The sequence below is a fragment of the Beta vulgaris genome, chromosome 9, assembly GCF_026745355.1.
Source record: "Beta vulgaris subsp. vulgaris cultivar EL10 chromosome 9, EL10.2, whole genome shotgun sequence".
Lineage (NCBI taxonomy): Eukaryota > Viridiplantae > Streptophyta > Magnoliopsida > Caryophyllales > Amaranthaceae > Beta > Beta vulgaris.
Window position 1 is genome coordinate 10,318,011 of NC_079210.1, and position 19,805 is coordinate 10,337,815.

Here is a 19,805-nt window from a genome sequence, read left to right on the forward strand (position 1 = left end):
TTGCAAACCAAGCTTGTTTAAAGCAAGACAACTCCAGCTAAGTCAACCCACCTCTTGTGATTCCTGTCTATCCCCCTCACGGATTTCTTTAGATTATACTTCACAGCTAATTGCCAGTCAATGCTATGCTATGAACTTAACAACTGCATGACCTTTATTTTTTTTCTTCTAGGGGGTTCTTGTCAGTGTATGGGAAGTCAAAAAATTCTTTAAAGATTATGGGGATTGGAACTTTGTTTATTCTCAATATTTTTCTTTTTGTTTATTTATGTCCTTCAATTGGATGGGACAAGTAGACGATGAATTGAAGTGGTGTCTTTACTTTTTGAATTTTGAACTTGTCTTATTGAAATCAATAATAGAAGAATGACATCTTAATTAATTGTGTTTAATAAGACTATTCTCTTCGTCCTGAAATAGATGAAGTTTCTACCTTTAATATGATCTCTAAAGCCCACATTCTTGTGTGCTGCCCTCATATTTGTATACTCCATATATCGATAAAAAAAGAAGTCAAAGTTAATAAATATGCCACATACTTCCTCCATTGTGAAAAAAATAAAACGTTTCTCTATAACAGAGGAAGTATATGAATACGGAAGAAACAAGTCACTAAATTCTTCATATGCATAATTTTTATATGTTGTTTGTCAATATCAAATAACATTATAAGGCATTTTATAGTATCACCAGGGCCGTCTTGAAAATTTTGGGGCCCTAGTTCTAATATGGAAATTGGGTCCCTAAATATATAGAAAATAAAGATGGAAGGTTAGAGTTCTAAAGATAGAAAGTTAAAAATCTAAAGATAAATTATTGACAAATTTATTAAGGGTGGGAAACAAGGGTAATTTCTTTAAATATGAAGTAAAATTTTAAAAATAATATATTTGGAGACTTTATAATTTTGTGGCCCTGTGCTGTTGGACTACTTGCACACCTAATCTACCCCTCTGAGTATCATGTAATATCAAATGTCACTTTACAGGACCAATTTAACCAACTTCTTAGTAAATGTAAAAGTTGCGGAAAAAAGGACCTTTATTTAGGATCATAGGATTATGTTGCTTATAAGTTATAATTATTCAATCGTTATCTCAACTTTCATATCTATTCAATTAGGCTTTGTATTAGTAAAAAAAATTGTTGATGAGAATCAAGCAAAAATGTACACAGCTGTATATAGATATTATCAATCCTCATCGACAGAGAAATCAGGTTCAGCTGGCTTCTGCAATGAAGCAATACCGGAATTTGAACGCAAGTGTTTATTCTTAGCCTTCCTTTTACTTGCAGCCAGTCGCTTCGCATACGAAGAAAATCCTGAATTCACTAAGTGTGACATATTGCCTTCATTACTATCTTCACTTCTGAGTTCCTCTTGATCATGATCATGTTCAGAAATCAGCAAGTCCTCCTGAACTCTGATGTCAGTTAAACTATTGCGGCGTCTCTTTTGCCTACGCCATGCTGCCTGGATGAAACACGCAGCCCATAGTCTCCAATGATGAGAATAGAATCTAAATTTATGCCTGAGTTGTTTACTGTGCAGCTTCCTGAACTGTGCAGCTACAAACTTCAAGTCATCGGCTTTCAGAGCGAAGGCTTCAACCTCTGAAATGGCCTTGACAGTTCGAGTGGATGATGGAAGGATGACACTAGGGCGCGGGTCTAATGCCCATGTTAGAAGCTCCTCACCGCAGAAGTCACCAGGCCCAATTCTGCATGAGTTGAAAAACCCTGTTCTACCTCCATTTGTTGTGAATGAATCTAGGTGGCCTCGAATTATGAAGATCATCTCATTCACTGGGTCTCCTTCCCTTACAAGGAACGTCCCTTCCGTCCATAATGCAGGCTTCAGCCTCTCGCATATCGCATCCAGCATCCTCTCTTCCATTTGGTCAAATAGAGGCACCTGTGTTTAGAGATGCTTATTATTTAGAAGCTCTCTCTGGTGATTTACTTGTTCCTTTTCACTATCATTGCTTAACTTTATACTTCCACTGTTTTTTTATTAGTTGCATCATTTGACTTGTGTTTGCAACTTAGGTTAGTCAAAGGAGTATTTTAGATAGATCATTTATGTCGTATGATATTGGTTTTTAAGTATTAGTAGAAAGTAGAGACTCTGTTCTTTAGAAAAAAAATAATCAAGGGAGTACATAATATGAAGCAATGTCCAGTAAAACTTACTCGACGGACTAAATCAAGGCAAAGATGACGTTTAATATCCCTGCGTAAATCCATGGGAAGGCCATTGAGAAGAGCTTCTTCATCGACTCCTCTTGTAGCCACCCATTTGTACTGATCATATCTCCTAACAGACTGTTTCAGCTCAGGAGGCAACTGCCTGTGATGCATCCATTGCTCTGTATCAGTTCTTCTGATCCTCCACTCTTCCAATCGAACAGTTGTCGATTGCAGGTATGTCTGCAATTACACCACATCAAAATATTCACTTCCTAAGTTGGATACTATATGAAGTATATATTTCATCCCAACAACGTGTTAAACATATTGAAGGCCTTGTTCTAATTACAAATATTGCGCCTTAATTTAAGGCGCATTATGCATAATTTGAAACAATAATAGCATAATCTAAACAATGAATTCCATATTTAAGGGCAATAAAAAATTTGTGAGGTCTTTTGCTATGCGTTATTTTGCGGAGCCTCTTAGACAACTATATTCCCTCCATCTGGAATAATAAGTCATATACATTTGACTGTCACTATGATTTTCAGTGAATCAAATTAAAATCTGATGTCCTATAATTTGTTTACCGTTTGTATGTCACTTTCTTATATTGGTGATTATTACTATCATGGTGCAACACTGTCAATAAGAAATAGTGGCGCACAAACTGTGCATAAGTTGTGAAGCAAGATTTTGTTTCCATTGCACTATGCAGACAACAAAAAAGGTTTCTAACCTGCATGTTGCCAATAAGAAGTGCAAACAAGACCAATCCAAGGGTTGCAACGACGATTGCGAAAAGTATTTCGCCAACAGAGGTGCTTGTTGAAAGATCCTGCCCAAGAGAACTGCACATAGCGAAGAAATTACAATTTAGAACGGACAATTAAGGAGTCAGATTGTTAGCATACCCATTTGTTTTAACATATGATGTCCAATTGATCACCTCAAGTTTTTAAGACCCCACCAAAGGCAGTAGAAGTACTTGTTGAGAAAAGGTGACGAGGTAACACTAGAAGTTATGGCCTCACCATAAATGCCAAAAGGATAATTACTTTTATCAGGATCACATAGTTTTGTAATGTTGCTCATTTTAAACCAGCTCTCTCTGCCTGCATCAGTAACTCTTCTGCAATCAAAGAATCTGTATTGACATGTTGGACTCTCAAGGCTGCAGGCATACTTCCAACAGGCCTCTTGTCGTTCGATTGATAGAAGGTACCAGCAAGCTCCTACTACCTACAAATATCACAATCTAAGGGTCAGTCAAAAGGAAATTGCATGAAGGTTACACAAGCAACAAGGCTACAAGAGATATTCTGTAGTGTTGGTGAATGATGATTTACTCGAGAATCCATTCATGACACAGGAGAAGGTAAAAGAAAGTGTTAGGAAAGACATCGTTCTTGTAATCTAATATGCGGCGTGTGGTACCAGTACTTGATGGTGTAACGTGAGTTACTGATGAGAAATACTAATTATTATGCATATAATGAGGTTAATATTGATGCATATATCGTGTCATTGACAAGCATAAGTCTAGTTACTCATAATGAACTCATTTACTTCTTCCGTTCGTTCTGAAATAAGTGAAGCACTTCTCTCTTTTATGTAAAAAAGCTGTTTGATAAAAGTATTTCACTTATTTCAGAACAGAGGAAGTATATAGTTATGAATAATGTTGCACCATTATTTGAGTATGCGCTGTGTCACACGGAGAGACTTACAAAATTGATATCAGATCCATAAGCGAGCCTCTGACACATATAACAGCATTTTTGTTTTATTTGGGTGCTTAAACTAGAAACAAAAATTTTATTGGCAGGAAGAGTAGAAAAAGTATTAAAATAAGAAAACAACTAAGCAGAAATTTTCTTTTCTGAAATCTAGCGATATGAAACAAGACATAGCTGTCTCATATGATATCTGTAATGATCATGATCAGATTTTGTTACAATCATTATGTTACTGTCAGAAGCAACAATTATTTATAATCCAATAAAAATGATTCAATTATATACTATATCCAACCATAATTAGTTACTACTACTATGTAAGAAAAATGGATTAATTTGTGTCAGATGCATACATGGCTTGCCATTATGAAGAGCATGAGATTGTAAGCAGCACCAGCCCAAGCAGTCTCAGTAACCACACCAGTGGCATTCACAATTTGAGATGATAGAGGAAATATTAAGAACAGCCTCGGAAGGTATTGGAAAATTAGGATGAACCGCAACACGTTTTTGGTGTTCATCATCATTGATCCACGTAAATTCGGAATCACTCCCCATATCAACACCTAAACCAAGATATTCACAAAACAAATTAATGATCACTCATTTCACATGTTGGCTCTGTTTGGCATTACTAGTTGAAAATAAACTGAAACAGATAAGATAAAGCTGAAACTGATAAGGTAACTGATTAGTTTAACTGTTTGGCAAAATTAGTTGTTAAGTTGGTTAATTATTTTAGCAACATTAGTTATTGTCAAAATTTAGGAAAGATTTTCCAAACTTTCAGTCACCTGATTGTAAAAAGGTAAATTTTTAAACTTATCATTTAAGTCATTTTAGTCACCTGAAATTAGTTGTTTTGGCAGCAACTTATATGTTCAATCCGTAGGTGTTATTATTATACCATTTCAGGAAATATATTTAATGCGACTATATATAAATGTCAAAACTGTTTTTTAACAAGAAAAAAAAAGTTATTGAGCCATATCTAGATACACATAAGATTAACAACAACGGATGTTTGTAGGAAATATATTCTGAAAATGTAGAAATTTTACCTGAGGAAGAGGGAGAGCAGAAATGAGGTCAATGAAGAAACAGTTCTTCAAGTAACCAAGAGCAATCTTATTGGTATCAACTACAAGCTCACCACGTCCAAAAACACGTGAAGATGGCGCAACATAAGCAGTGCGAAACTTAAAATAAATCTGAACCATATAAAAAACATCAGCCATTGTTCTTATTACAGTTAATGCAATCTCCAAGTTTAACTCAATATCTATGCACATAATCTCTTCTTTTACTGCAGGCAAGAAGAAGAAGAGTGGGTCGACGAACAACGAAACTAAACATGCTATTAAAAACACTTTGTTCCATCTGTTTATCGTCTTCCCTCTTGGATCGTATATCTTTTTCCTTACTCTCTCGTAGTCCTCCGAGAATACTCTCGATAAAACTCTGGTTTTTAAGGACGTTGTCGACAATGGCAGTGGTAATGAAGATGATGAAGATGAAGATGAAGACGAAGACGAAGAAGATGCTGTAGGTATCTTTATTCCATCTATGGTGTACTTTTGCTTTATTACTAACAAGTTAGTTTTGTTAGTTTTATTTGCTGGTGTTGTTTTTGCTGCTGACTCAACTTCATCATGAAATCTTACAGATCTTGATTTATTAAACGCCATTGTTGTTATTCTTTATTTGTTTAAGATATAACAACTAACAAGCATAATAATATTTGACAAAAAAAAGGAAGAATTAAGAGAGAGGGAAATGGGGATGAATTGGAGGAGTATGAATATATAATATGATAAGTTCCGTGTATAACACAGGAATTATATTATCAGTTGGACAACTGGGATAGTGAAGGATAATTAAAGAGGGAGATGATCAGAGACAAAAGGAAAAAGGAAAAAGATGAGTATACACTATACAAAAGCAAAATAACGTGACTTTAATGACGGTTTAGATGAGGGTCATGTGACTATGTGAGAAACAGCTGAAATAATGTAAAGTATGGAAAGGGTTCTTTTTTAATACCCCCATTTGGAAATCAAAAGTGTTAAAATTTTATGGTTGGAGTTTGGACTTTCGAATGGAAAAGTTCAAAGTCAAACAATATAGACTTATTGGACAGTATCTAAAGTCTAAAGAAGAAATATTCTGGGCAAGGATTAGACTCTTACTTCTTCGTTACTCTAATGGGCATCAATGGAAACATAGTTTAATTTCACTAATACTTCACAAGTAAAGCTTTCACCCGTAAATTAGATCTTGTACACGTCCTCACAATACGTATCGTGCACACGATGAACATAAGATTACTTTAAATAAATACGCTGAATGTCGAGCTAATGCCATAGTTGATAATAATTCTATTTTAGTTGCTGAGGTATGGGGTCTAGGAGAAGGTATAAGGGGAGCTCTCTGTCTGGGGCTAATAATATTACTATTGAGGATGATAATCTCTCGGTTATTCAAGTTATCAAAAGAGTCTGGGAAATTCCCTGGTCTATTAGAGCATCCACAATGGAGAGGATTTCATCTCCTTTTAGCTCTCTCTCTCCTCAAAAAGGAGCTCCTCTCCATTGTAGAGCAAAGCAAGAGGATCCTCTTAGCAAGAAGATTGAAGGAAATCCTCTTTTTGTAGAGGAAATGGAGTCTCGGCCCCTGTGCCGAAGAGGGTGATGATGAGTCAGCTACAAAATGCAGCTCCTTCCCCTTGTTTGCTGCGTTTTCACAAAAAAAATGCTGAATTTCTTTTTTTTTTTCCTGTTGTGGGCCCACTTGATAGTTGTTTAAGTTTTGGTTGGATATTGTCTTTCTCAAAGGGTCACTAATTTTAGCAACAACTATAAAAATAATTTAAATTCAAAATTTTATATAATAAAATATACTATTGGACATGTTTTATTTTTCTCTATAAATAGAGTCCAATTTTACCATAGTTTGACACACTTTTTTTTTACCACATTTCTCTCTTTCTTTACTTACTCTATAATAATCAATTCATTCCCTCTTTAAAAGTTCGATAATTATGGATGCCAATAATCCAAATTACAGAAATAATCCAAACGCCCAAAATGATCCAAACTTCCATCACAATCCAAATAATATTCAGTTTGATCCAAGTATTTTTAACAATCCTCAATTCCAGATGGCATTTCAGTTTTTTAGTAGTCAATCAAGGCAAAATGATGTTCAAATAACACCACAAAATCCTCAAAATCCTCATTACTCTTCTTCAAACCAAAATGAACTTGATACTTCCCAAAATATTCCAATGTTTCCCATGTCTCAACATTTTGGTGGTGAACCAATTGAGCATTCTCCAGGAGGGGATGGTAGTAGTAATAGGACCCCAAATGAAGAAATAAGTAGAGCGCAACATCTAGAAGACATTGATGAAGTTGTTGTTCAATTATTTCCCGAATGAAGTACCAAAAAGAAGACTCCGAAGGTGACTTTCAATATAAAAGAAGATGAAGCTCTAGTCTCTGCTTACATCAATGCAGGTGGAGACACGGGAAAAGGGACTAATCAATCAATGAGAGTTTTATGGAAAACTATTTTGGAACTTTATGAGGCTGCACGCCATACTAATCCAACTGAGTTGAAAGAAAGAACTATAAAATCATTGCAAAATCGTTGGGATCACATTAATCGCACTGTTTCAAGATGGGTCGGTGTGTATGGCAAGTGTCTAAAAGACAAAAAAAGTGGACAAACAGATGAAGATGTGGAGGACAACACTCATGAGAGTTATTCGAAATTGTATCATGGTAATAGATTTAATTAAATGCATGCATGGAAAATCATGAAGACCAGAACAAAATGGCAACCCACTGGTGGCATTCAATGTTCCTCAGAGAGTGGGGGAAGCTCTAAGAGGTCGGAACCAGATACACAAACTGAAAAAAATTGGAAATGGTAGGCCGGATGGCCAGAAAAAAGCAAAGAGGAAAGCAAAAGAAGCTGCTACTGCCAGTACCATAAACCTTGACTCTTTTCAAGCATCTCTAGAAGACATTAATGATAGAAGGAACAATATAGGAGAACAGATGCTAGAACTCATGAAGGAACGAAGTGAAGAGAAGAAAAGGCAAAAACAGCAAGAGGCAAAGATGTGTATGTTAAGTATGTTGATGGCAAAACCCGTTCTCGACGAAGATGACAAGGAATTGTACTTGAAACTTAAGGAGGAGTTTAAGAATATGTATTATTAGTGTTAAGGTGTCTAGATGTGTTGTAATATGTTAAATATCTTAATGTTTGTTGTTGTTGTCAACCTTTTAAATGAGTGTAAGTGTGTTAAGTACATTTCCTATTTTAGTATGTTAAGTATCTTATTGTTTGTGGGTTATTGTAAACTTTTCAAGTTATTGGAAGTGTTTTGTTGCATTAATTATTTTGGTTTGGAGTTCAAATTCTATTTTTCGTTGTTAAGCTAAATCATATAATTTACTATTGGAGTACTTGAAAATTTTTTGGTAGTGATTTGTCAAATCATGTCATATAGCTAAATGATAGTGTATGTCCCCTACAACTTTTTGCATTGTCTAGTCATATCATATAATTTACAGATGGTGTAATATTAACTTTTACTTTCCAGTCAATTATCTGAAAAGTATTCCTGAATCATTTCAAGAGTTGTCCAATATTAACTTTTACTTTCCAGCCAATTATCTGAAAAGTGTTCCTGAATCATTTCAGGAGTTGTCCAAAATCTTATCTTCTGCCTCATTCAATATTTTTTTAAAAAATTGTGTGGTTAGAAAAAAAGGCATGTAAATCATTAACATTCAAATTGTCTATATATTCTGAGATCTATTCAGCACTATCTACACAACAATCTACTAAAAAGCTATTATCCTTTACTTACAAATTCACCTTCAAGTATATCTAGATTGAAAATGGATTATGACAATAATTCTTCTAGTTCAAGTGATGAAATATATGATAACATGATGTTGGATTAGGTTGAAGAGAGTGAGAGTTTGCGACTTACAGAGCAGGCAATAACTTATGTTGTTGCCTCAACCATTCAACAAAACGTGCCAAATAGGTCAAGTAAGAAGAAACAAAGGAAAGTTGTTCCTAGAGATCGTGAGGGGGCTAATTAACGAGAGATTAATTAGGGACTACTTTTGTAACCAGCCGTTGTATGATGAAGGCCAGTTTCGGCGAAGGTTTCGCATGCGAAAGGAGGTTTTCCTTCGCATTGCTAATGCTTTGGCTGCAAGTGACTCCTTCTTCAGACCGAGCCAAGATTCTACTGGGCGATTAGGTGCGTCAAGATTCTACGTGGTGTTGATGGGTCCTCTCTCGAGTACGCCTCGAAGGGAACTCTGGCTGTGTCGTAAATGTGGAAATGGGCGTGCTGGCAGTGGTGGCTCGAGGTGGCAGGATTAATGTAAGGTAGGATTTGGAGTTGGAATTTCCTGTATTTGTTGCAGGAGATAGATAGTGGACATGCATGAATATGATGAGGGGCATTTCTTAATATGGAAGGTAAATAAAGTGGGATAGATTTCTTTGAGGAAGAAAGTGATGAATTGAGATGAAGAACATGTGGACTTTACTCGTTTATTCACAACATATTGTACTCTTTAGTGGGACTATTTTATTTTATTCTATGGAGAAACGTTTGTGGGCCTATTCCACCTACATATCTAGGCCAACCTTGTAGAAGTAACATCACTTTTTTTTTATTAAAGACAACTATTGTGTTGGTATTTTTGTTCAACTTTAATTTCATTGATGGCATCCTTTTTCATCTTATATCATTACGGATAAAATTGAATTTTTAGTGTTGTCCATTGAAAAATATAGGTAAACAGTTTACATATTTTATCATAGAATCTTATTCCCGCAATATTCTTAAAATCTTACGATTTTACGATTTGATTTTACGATCCAATTCTGATAGGCCCTCCCGATTTAAAGTAGAATCACGATTTTGACAACCTTGCTAGGCACCATTGTCCATTAATCACCCTCATTAATCCTAATTTATTGTTATATTAGTTTTTTTTGTTGGGCTCCTCAACCTCGATAGTTATGATAAAAGCGAGCATTATCAATTGTTGACTTCGTGGCAGGGGCTTTAGAGGCCTTATCGATAACCAACTTCGTTCCAGAAGCTTTTATAGCAAGTTCACCAAAAGCAGCTACCTTGTTCTTGCTATGCTCTCCTCACCACAAGTTGACCTTGCAGTACGTCAGCTTTCAATTATCCTTAGGGGAACTAAAATAGATGAAAAACATCGATGACTTCAAATATTCGTAAATTATCATAAGTGTCATATCGAAGAATGCCAGTGGCAAATATTTGAACAACAATTGTGCAAACAAGAATAGATGAACCAAATTAACAAGCACAAAATTAAGAACATATCAATAGATACACTTGTGATCATCAAACGTATGTAGAAGAATATTAGTACTCTTCATAGAAGAAAAAAATAATATAGTGACGAGGTGACGATAAAAGAACATCATCGATAATATAATAATAAACCACAAGCCAACATAGAAAAAGTTGGAATTAAAAGAACACTCGACGACAAAAAAAGAATATTAGTCATGTATACATCAACAATAAGTCAAATCAACAAGTTACACAAACTAAAAAACAAATATTTTACCTAAATGAACATCAGGTAACAACATTCATTATGAAGAAATAAATAATAAGTCAAGCCAACATGTTTTAGAAATCAACAAATATCAATTACACATGAAAGATGGTTTGACTAAAAATAAATATAAGAAAAATATAAAACACGAGTCATGTAGACTTGTATGAACAATATATAGGTGAGTCAACATGCAACAGTGGAAAAGCACATGAACAAGTACTTTTGATTTATATGAACATTAGGTGACAACTGAGTAACATTAGTCTCGTAAACTTGAACATAAGCCAAATGAACCAATTCAACAAATTACTGAACACTAATTACATTGGTACAAAGGTTAACTTAATTTGATAAACAGTTTACCGGGTGACATTAAAAGAACATCAGTCATATAAACATGAACAATAAATCATATGAACAAGTTCATACATAATGCACAAGATTGAAGGTTCACTTAAATTATATACATATATGAACATTAGGTTGATAACAAAACGACATTAGTTATAAAAATATGAACAAGAAGCCGGACAACAAATTCAAAAAGTTCGTTCAAAAAATCAACAAATATGGAGAAGCACATGATTAATAGTTAGACTAAGAGAATATCGGGTGAGAGAATATAAGTCATGTAAACATGAAGAATAAGCAAAATGAACAAGTTTCACAAATAAAATAACATAAAGAAGCATGTATACAAGGGTTAGAGTATAGTGCTGTCAAAACAGGTTTGGGGTATACCTACGGTGAAGCAGGTCAGACTCGAACAGGTTAGGATTATGAAAGTCAGTGCCTCGGGTCGTGATTGATCATGTTTTGTTCAACTAGGTCGATCACATTTGAATCATGGAATTGTCGGGTGTCGGGCAGGTTTGAAAGTTCTGTTTACAAGTCGATCCATTACTAGGTATGATCGCCTGTGGACATTTTTTTATCGGGTTTGTGCATATCGTATTTGGGTTTCATGTACGCTTGCGTAGAGTCAAGTGTACTCGGGTTGAATCACTAATGACCTTAGTTCGATCATTATTGTGAAGCATCGGGTCAATTCGCTATTGAACATCAATTCAAATTATTCGGTTAACTCTTGGTTGGGTCATTTTGATTTTGTTGTGGATTTTTTAAACAAATCATATTATTAAAAGTATTAAGATGGACAAATATATACATATATGTGTGTTGTGAGATAAATATATGGATGATAACGAAAAACCAATAAAAATACAATATTGTTTACCGTGATGTTTAGTGTATTTTCTTAGTCAACTCTTATTTCGGCTAATCAAATGCGTAAACCACTCTAATGAGTAAAGGAGTCGAACGACTATTCATATGTTCTAATATTGTATATTATAACCAACGACAATAATAACGAGTAGACAATTAAGTCCAAGCTTTCTATAAATGATATATTATTATAAGCATTATGATTGATATATAAGCATGTAAATAGCTATGATGATAATGATAATAATAATAATATGTAACGCCCGACAAATTACATAACCTTAATTGCCAGCGGAAGCATAACTTAATCCTGTGGGTTATGGCCCACTAAGAAATAACAGCCTAAAATGGCCTCTTAATCAAACAAATGAACATCATTAGGCAATAGATACTACCCACAAATACAGAGTATTCTAGATAACCCAAATATATACAAAGTCGCTTCAACTCAGCCTTCCTGGAGCATCCTTGACATAACTGATCCTGAGCTATCTTTATAATACCTGAATGATTTCATAAAGTTAGACAAAAGAGAAAACACAGAAAATAACCTAAAATGAGTTGAAAACTCAGTAATTTCACTCCAGCCCGTAAAAACAGTTTTAAGTTCGTAAACATTTTCATACATAGACATATATCACATCATATTGGTAATTGTTCGGAAATACTATCAGAAAACCTCATTGTTGAATAGTCTGCTGACAAGGAACATTTGCGTGACCATAGTTCATTGGCAAGTACAGGCTTTGGACATAGCATTAACATTCTCATATGACCCTTTTGGTCCGTGTTCATTCGTATATCGTAACATAATTCCTCCACCTGTAACTTGCCCATTTGCCAGTTCAGTTCATAATGCCAAGCCAGCAGAACCATCCACTTTTACAAACTTGCATATGTTCATATTTCCGAATAACACCCATAAATGATGATAACCAGGTTTCATAAATCATAACATCATTGCTCATAGTATACATATCCATCATTGAATCATATCATATTTCATCATGCCACATCAACATTGTAAAACATAATCAGATCACATAATCATCATATATACTCGTATTCATGCGCAAGAGCACATTAAAACATCACATATAACATATACGGGCATACTCATATTTGCTGGACATGAAAGGTTACCTCGAACGTTATTCCTTTTCTTACTCCTTAAGTATCGCCATAACTAGCCTCCAAGAATCGTCATACATGTATCCCCCTCAAAATTATAACAGCATGACCCATAATCAGAAATCATCCACTAAACAACCAAATTATTCTTACTTAACCCATCTTCAATTTTATAACTCCATAAGGTCCTAATAACCTATGATTTAATTATTCAGACGAAACTAAGTAAGAGATTAATAGGTCGATTCATTTAAATCTCTTTGATTTGTAATACTTAAAACATTTTGTTTTAGAAATGCCATCAACATTGCTTAATGAAAATTATTTAACATAAACCATTTGTAACCATTTTCTATACTAAAAATATTTAGTATAACATAACTTTATCATAAGAATAAAGAACCCAATTAAAAGAATTAGACAATATCTTCATTAAAACTAATTTAATCAATTTAGTCTTTCATTAGCCCACAAGGTCAAAGAATAAAATAAAGTGGATAGTTTAATTAGGCAAATAAGTCTTAGTTAAACTCTAATAGCCCAACAATTAACTAAGTAACACAATTAACATTACAAAAATCTGATTTGAGTCCAAATAATACACATGCAACAATTGAATTGGGTTGGTAACCAATTGGGCCTAACTACACTAATTAGTAATTGGGTAACAAAGTGGGTTAGCTTATGAACTTGAAATCAGAATTTTAGAGGGAAATTGAAAAAGAAAGAAGGGGTGTAGTACCTCTGCTCTCTTGGAGCAGGGACGAAACAGAGGCGGCAGGGAAGGGGAGCTGTGCTCCGGCGAGAAGGAGGGACGCTGGCGACAACCGACAGCCGCCTCGGGTGGCGCAAAACAGATCGCGAAGAGAGAGACAGGGTGGGCTGCGGAGGAGTAATAAGACAGAACAGGAACAACAGTAGCGAACCGAGGTGAGAGAAAACACGGGGGGGTTGCGTCGCGGTGGCTGCAGGGTGCAGCGCGGTTTCCGGCGGCCTCAGGTGCTGCTTTAGTTGGTGGTTGTGCGACGCACCAAGCAGGTGGTGCACCGGTGTTGGTGGGTTGGTGCGTGAAGAAAGAGGAGTGAGAGAAGAAGAAATTTTCTGGTTTTTGTGTTGTTGAACTTGTGATTCCAAGGCTTAGTGCATGCATTTTATGTTAGTTTTATCAGACAAGAAAAGAGGTGGAAAGATGATGAATGGTGTGTCAATTAAGGAAGATTAATGTAGGGACAAGAGGTAGGTGGTGTGTTGACCGTGGGTTTGGGGGAAAGCTGAACAACAGCTCCCTTCATTCCTTTTCTTTCACATTTCTTTTGATGTCAAAAAGTTAAACTTTGCTATTTACTTTGACTTGTATCTATAATATTGAAGTCATAAACTATATTGTAAATAAAATCATTTATCATACTAAATATCATTAAAGTAATATAAATATACTTATTTTATAAAATAACTTTCTCCAGAATAATTTCGAAAAAATTTCGGACGTAATTATGCTAATAAACATAATTAGTAATTAATAAAACGAGTTTAAGGTTTGGGGTATTACATAATAATAATAATAATAATAATAATAATAATAATAATAATAATAATAACGAGTATAAAATCAAGTCCAAATTCTCATTCAAGTGAGGCCTATTAATGATCCCCCACTACTAATTAATGTTCTTTGATTTCCTTATTGAATGTTTGAGAATAATCACTTAATTTGGGATATAAATCCTAATTCCAAAATAAAAAAATAGAATTAGGTCAGGGGATTTTTATATTTCATAAAATGCTCTATTTGGAGATCTTGCAAACAAAAGAAATCTACTAAAGAGGAAGAACTATATGTTGGTGTTCTTATTCATCTAAGGTTTTTAATTGAAAATAGGGGGTTGTTATCAAGTGATTTATTTACATATTGTTGATTCACAACAAATTCATATGTTTTGTCTTCAATTATATTTGAAAATTGATATTATATATTGTTATGAAATCAATACTCATTCCCCATTATGTAAAACTATAAGGTTTATATGCAAATTTGGTGATTTTTTTATTTCAATTATTCTTCAGAATTGTAAGTCAGGAGATTAATTGAAAGTCATACGACATCTATAATCGATATTAAATAAATACAAAATACAATCAAACTTGATTAGATAATGTTTCTCTACTGTAATAATGAATCAAACTGACAATACAACATAGCAGCCATTTGTTCGCTGAATCATGTGAGAGCGTCTATCATTCTAACATAGTTTTGATAATAAGTCGCTATTGTGTAGATAGTATATGAAAATCTAATACTAATTGCAAATTAGTGTAGCAAACCATCAATGAACCATAAGTTTGCAACAAACCATGAAATCTTAACTTTAGATTCCCATAAGGAGAGACTATTATATCAAACTCCGAACCTCCACTAGTAGATACAAAGAATAACCTAATAATTGGGTAAAAGCTTTCCAACAAAGATAAAAGGGAGGATCCTTATTTACGAAAACTAGAAAGAAAAAAGTGAATAATAAAAGTAGAATTTGGGCTTTACCACCATCTTAAGGGTGGTGGCAGCCCTAAATTGACTAAAGAAAGACAATATTTTTTTTAGGGAGAGAAATATAGAGAGGCGCCTACGGGTTTTTTTTTTTATCAGTGTTAGGTTATAATCATAAATTGAGCATATGTCTTAGTTTAACATGATTTTTTTACCAAGGAGGTTAATATGATGTTAATCAATATAAATTACTCTTAATGTGAAAATTTTCCCAAATTCGGGATAAATACTAATAGGGGAAGAACAAAAATTCTAACTGATACATGTTTAGTGACTTGATTTTCATTATATGAACTATAGGTCGAATCTACAACTAAAAGATTTTTCCTAACCTAAAAACGAGAAAAATAAATCAATTGTACACAAAAATCAACCAAGAAAATTGTTGAACTAGGTTAATTACGTATGTATCAATGCATTCATACTCGCTTACCTCTTTTTGTAGATCGTTGTCAATTCATTCTTACCCTCTTACATCTTTGTGTAATAGCAGGATAAAGAAGACTAGTGGGCTTCATTTGATACATTTATACAAATATATTAAAATGTGTGCTTGTTAAAATTTATGTGCCACATGGAAGTGGAACTAGGGGTGACAATCAGGTTAGGTTAGGTCAATTTTAGGTTACCTTGATTTCTATTTCAATTTTAATTTTAGGGTAAAAATCATAACTTGAACCCGACCTTTTCGATTTTCAATTGACCCAAAATCAACCCAAAATGACATGAGCTTAAATACATAAAGCGGACAAAAAACTTAGCAACTTTTGGTCTACAAATAAACACATGAATCGGACATAAAGTTCACTCATTTTAGGTAAACCCAAAAAAACCAATTAAAACATCCAAATGCAAAAATCAACAACAATAGAGATGAAAATCAAAAATCAAAAACCCGTAAATCAAATCAAAAGATTAAATAAACAATAATAGAGATGAAACTCAAAAAAAGTTAAGACCAAAATACTATAGAAAAAGAAGAAAGAACAAGAAATTACAACTTAACGTTTACGAATGCAGCAACTGAGCAAAGTGAGAAGAAATTAAGAGTTGAAGATTTAAAGAATCTCCCTCAAATGTTACTATGCTATTGTAGTGTTAGATTTTGGATAAAGCCTAAAGGTGAGAAGAACTTAAGAGGATAAGAGTTGAATAATCATGTCACAAATTTTAGGGTATTAGGTTTTGAGAAATTATGAAGCGTTGCAGTGAAGAGTGAAGTAGTGAACACTGAACAGTGGAGCCATGTAGTATGAATTTATTAGAAAATTCAAGAAATGAGATTGGTTCAAATCCGCCCAATACAAGTTTACACCTAGAAATTAGGTTACATAAGTCATTGAAGTCGGATTCATTTCACGTTGACCCGACTTGAATACAATTTGATTTCTGAATAGGTTATTTCGGTTATTTCAAAGTTCAAAAAAATTCAACCTTAACCTAACACATTATATTTTCAGTTTGGGTTGGGCTAATCATTTTTTTTCGGGTCGAAAATCTCAACCAAAACCTGGAATTTCCAGGTTAGGCTCAGGCCAGATTATCAGGTTGGGTGAGCTTATGCCATCTATACGTGGAACTTTCCCTCTTACAACGATTAAGAATTACTATACATTTACCATTTGAACTAATATTTTTTTTATTGATTCTTATGTTCACAAATCCTTTAGAATGTTTTACTTTATGTAATCCACTAACTATAACAAAATTATTAGATACAATGTATAAGATTTGATTCCATGATTTGAAGCATATATACTAAAGTCTTAACCACTAACCAAGTGATATTTAGTATAATCATTCTAAAGCAAAATATTAATAAATGGAAAATATGAGTATCCAGGGCGTAGCTTGGGACGAAAAACTAGTTTGAAAAGTAAAAGTGGTTAAATCAAAACAAAAGGTTGGTAAAAATCGAGAAGAGTATGAGGATATGCAGTTGGTCTTGTAAGACACCGTCTACTTTTATGTTAAAATTAGGCAATGACACAAACTCAATATTAAGAAGAGAATGAAGTGAATTTCTGAATATAGTAACTAGGTTAATGTATTAAATGACCAGTTTAATTTTTTCAGTATTCACAACACAATTAGTAACTAGTTTCATCCATTCAGTGAGATTGCCATGGTATTATTTAAATTATTCGTTGTAGTTCATGTTTCAAAGGGAAATAAAGGAAGGACAAGCGAAGGGACGACTCAAAATTTGACGGGTCGTTGTATTCTCATCAAATATAACCTAAACTAATCAAGATAGGGTAAGTATAGGGTCGAATCCACAAGGAAATAGGGTTAATAAAGGGTCAATTAGCCAATTAAAATGAGCTAAATCAAGTTTTTTTGTGGTTTTATAAAGGTTTAACGATGATTCTAAAATCTAAGTAAACTAAGAAATTAGCAAATTGAATCAACAATCAAGTAAGGAAGATAAATAAGGGTGAAAGAACTAGGAGATTAGGGGATTCACCAACACTCAATCCAAGAATCCAATCATCAAAACCAAGGGGAAATAATTGAGGGATTACAAGGGGAAAATCACGCATATAGGAATTCTAATTACTCTCTCGAGCTTATTAGAAGAGCTTAATTAGTCACTCATGAGCTATTCTCATGGCATGATCAACTAATCTAGCCAAATCAGGCACAACATGATTAATCGAGCTTCCTAAACTAGAAAATGCCTATTTTTATGGGGATCCTAGTCTAGCAACCAAACTTAGTCTACTCATAGCTTCATCCTTTGATCCTTCACTAGAAATTCCAAATATGTAAGTTAAGTGGTGATCAAACACCCAGCAAACCAAATAAATCAAGTTTGATCAACAAGTTCAACCTCAAAAGTTAACCCCCTAACTTAGATTTAGGATCCAAAGAGTAAATGAAGGCTACATCCTTTCCCCTAGTAAGAAACTACTCATACATTATAGAAACAAAACAAAACAAAACTCGAAATAACTTCATCACCATAACTATGGAGGAAAGACAAAAAGAGAAGATTAACAAATAATAAACAAGAACTAACCAGCAAAACAATGATCATAAACAAGATTAAGGAAAGAGAAGATGAAATAAATAAGAAATTACCAAGTTTTAATTACGCTTGCAAAAATGGTGAAAAATGGATATGAAAAGCTTCAAACCTAACTTTTTCTCTCCTCAAGTTCTAAAGTTTTTATATCAAAATCAGATTAAAATCTCCCTATAATCTCCCTATTTAAAATCTAATCTAAAAATATCTTTAGAGAGGCCGTTTTATACCTCTCACAAATACAAAAGGGCAATCAGCGAAAAAAAAGAGAAGCTAGGCCATTCAGAGCTCCCGCTCCATGCATGAAGCGCGAGCTCTGAGTCAAACTTGAATTTTTTGCATCACAGGTCGAAGCTCCCGCTCCATGGGGTTGGAGCGCTAGCTTCAACTTATCGGAAGAATTTTTGATGGGAATCTGGAGCTCCCGCTCCATCATGGAGCGCCAGCTCCAACGTCTCGGTAGAATTTTCTTGGAATTCGGAGCTCCCGCTCCATCATGGAGCGCCAGCTCCAACGTCTCGGTAGAATTTTCTTGGAATTCGGAGCTCCCGCTCCATGTGTGGAGCACTAACTCTAATGTCTCGGCAGAATTTGCTGGGAATTCGGAGCTCTTGCTCCGTGCGTGGAGCGCGAGCTTTGACTTTGCTTCTACTCTTCTTTGCAATTTGAAGCTCCCTTTCTCCATCCAAAAACTCCTTTTTGCCATCCCAACCTTTGAAAATCTCGATTAGGCCGGTACGGAACCTGAAAGAAGGTAAGAACAAGTCATAGCATAGGGTGCCCACAACATTCAAACTTTGCATAAATTGAAAAACAATGTATAACTCCCAAAAAGGACTCAACATGCATGAAGCTAGTGGAGTCACTAACATTGAACAAAGCTAGGCTAAACAAGCATGAAAACGGACTAAACCCGGGCTTGATTAGGGTGGAAAGAGGTCATAAAAGCGGTCTTGAAAACCACTTATCAAACTCCCAAAACTAAGTCCTTTGTTCGTCCTCGAATAAAGAGAAAATATTAAAATCTGTATACTAACTCACTTTCGTAGGAATCGCACGGTCAATTTTAGGGTAATAGACAAACCCTTTAACCTCAGAGTCGCCAAGAAGGACGAGTGTGCTCGTAAGGGTTTTCTAAGATTTTGACCCATAAGTCTAGATCTTAGAATCCAAGGCAAAAGTAAAAAATCTGAAATATAAATAAACCAAAGAAAATAAAATATATAAAAAAAGGTGCTCTTAAGTGAGATTTGAAAAGGAGGAGACGGAGGAGACACAATTGGATACAAGAATTTCTA

The 19,805-nt window shown here is 34.4% G+C and overlaps 1 protein-coding gene and 1 long non-coding RNA gene across 2 annotated transcripts; both read right to left on the reverse strand.

The window, feature by feature from the left end:
• Window positions 1-978: 978 nt before the first annotated feature.
• LOC104902870 (protein CNGC15b) lies at window positions 979-5,904 on the reverse strand. The gene is made up of 6 exons (XM_010690792.4): window positions 4,994-5,904; window positions 4,286-4,498; window positions 3,143-3,435; window positions 2,933-3,044; window positions 2,194-2,430; window positions 979-1,915 (listed from the first exon to the last, which is right to left on the reverse strand). Exons 1-6 carry the CDS (start codon window positions 5,618-5,620, stop codon window positions 1,193-1,195), a joined length of 2,205 nt encoding a protein of 734 aa, XP_010689094.2. The 5' UTR covers window positions 5,621-5,904; the 3' UTR covers window positions 979-1,192.
• A 6,067-nt stretch (window positions 5,905-11,971) lies between these two features.
• On the reverse strand, window positions 11,972-13,344 carry LOC125493437 (uncharacterized). Its single transcript, XR_008967566.1, has 2 exons — window positions 12,947-13,344; window positions 11,972-12,306 (listed from the first exon to the last, which is right to left on the reverse strand). It is a non-coding gene; the product is annotated as an uncharacterized LOC125493437 (long non-coding RNA).
• Window positions 13,345-19,805: the final 6,461 nt, after the last annotated feature.

Excerpts from the sequence above, each read along its gene's own strand:
- LOC104902870 (XM_010690792.4), bottom strand. The coding sequence starts at position 5,620 with ATGGCGTTTAATAAATCAAGATCTGTAAGATTTCATGATGAAGTTGAG. Across the intron at positions 3,045-3,142 it reads TGGGGTCTTAAAAACTTGAG|TTCTCTTGGGCAGGATCTTT; the intron begins GTGATCAATTGG and ends CGCTATGTGCAG. Across the intron at positions 2,431-2,932 it reads TTCTTATTGGCAACATGCAG|ACATACCTGCAATCGACAAC; the intron begins GTTAGAAACCTT and ends GTGTAATTGCAG.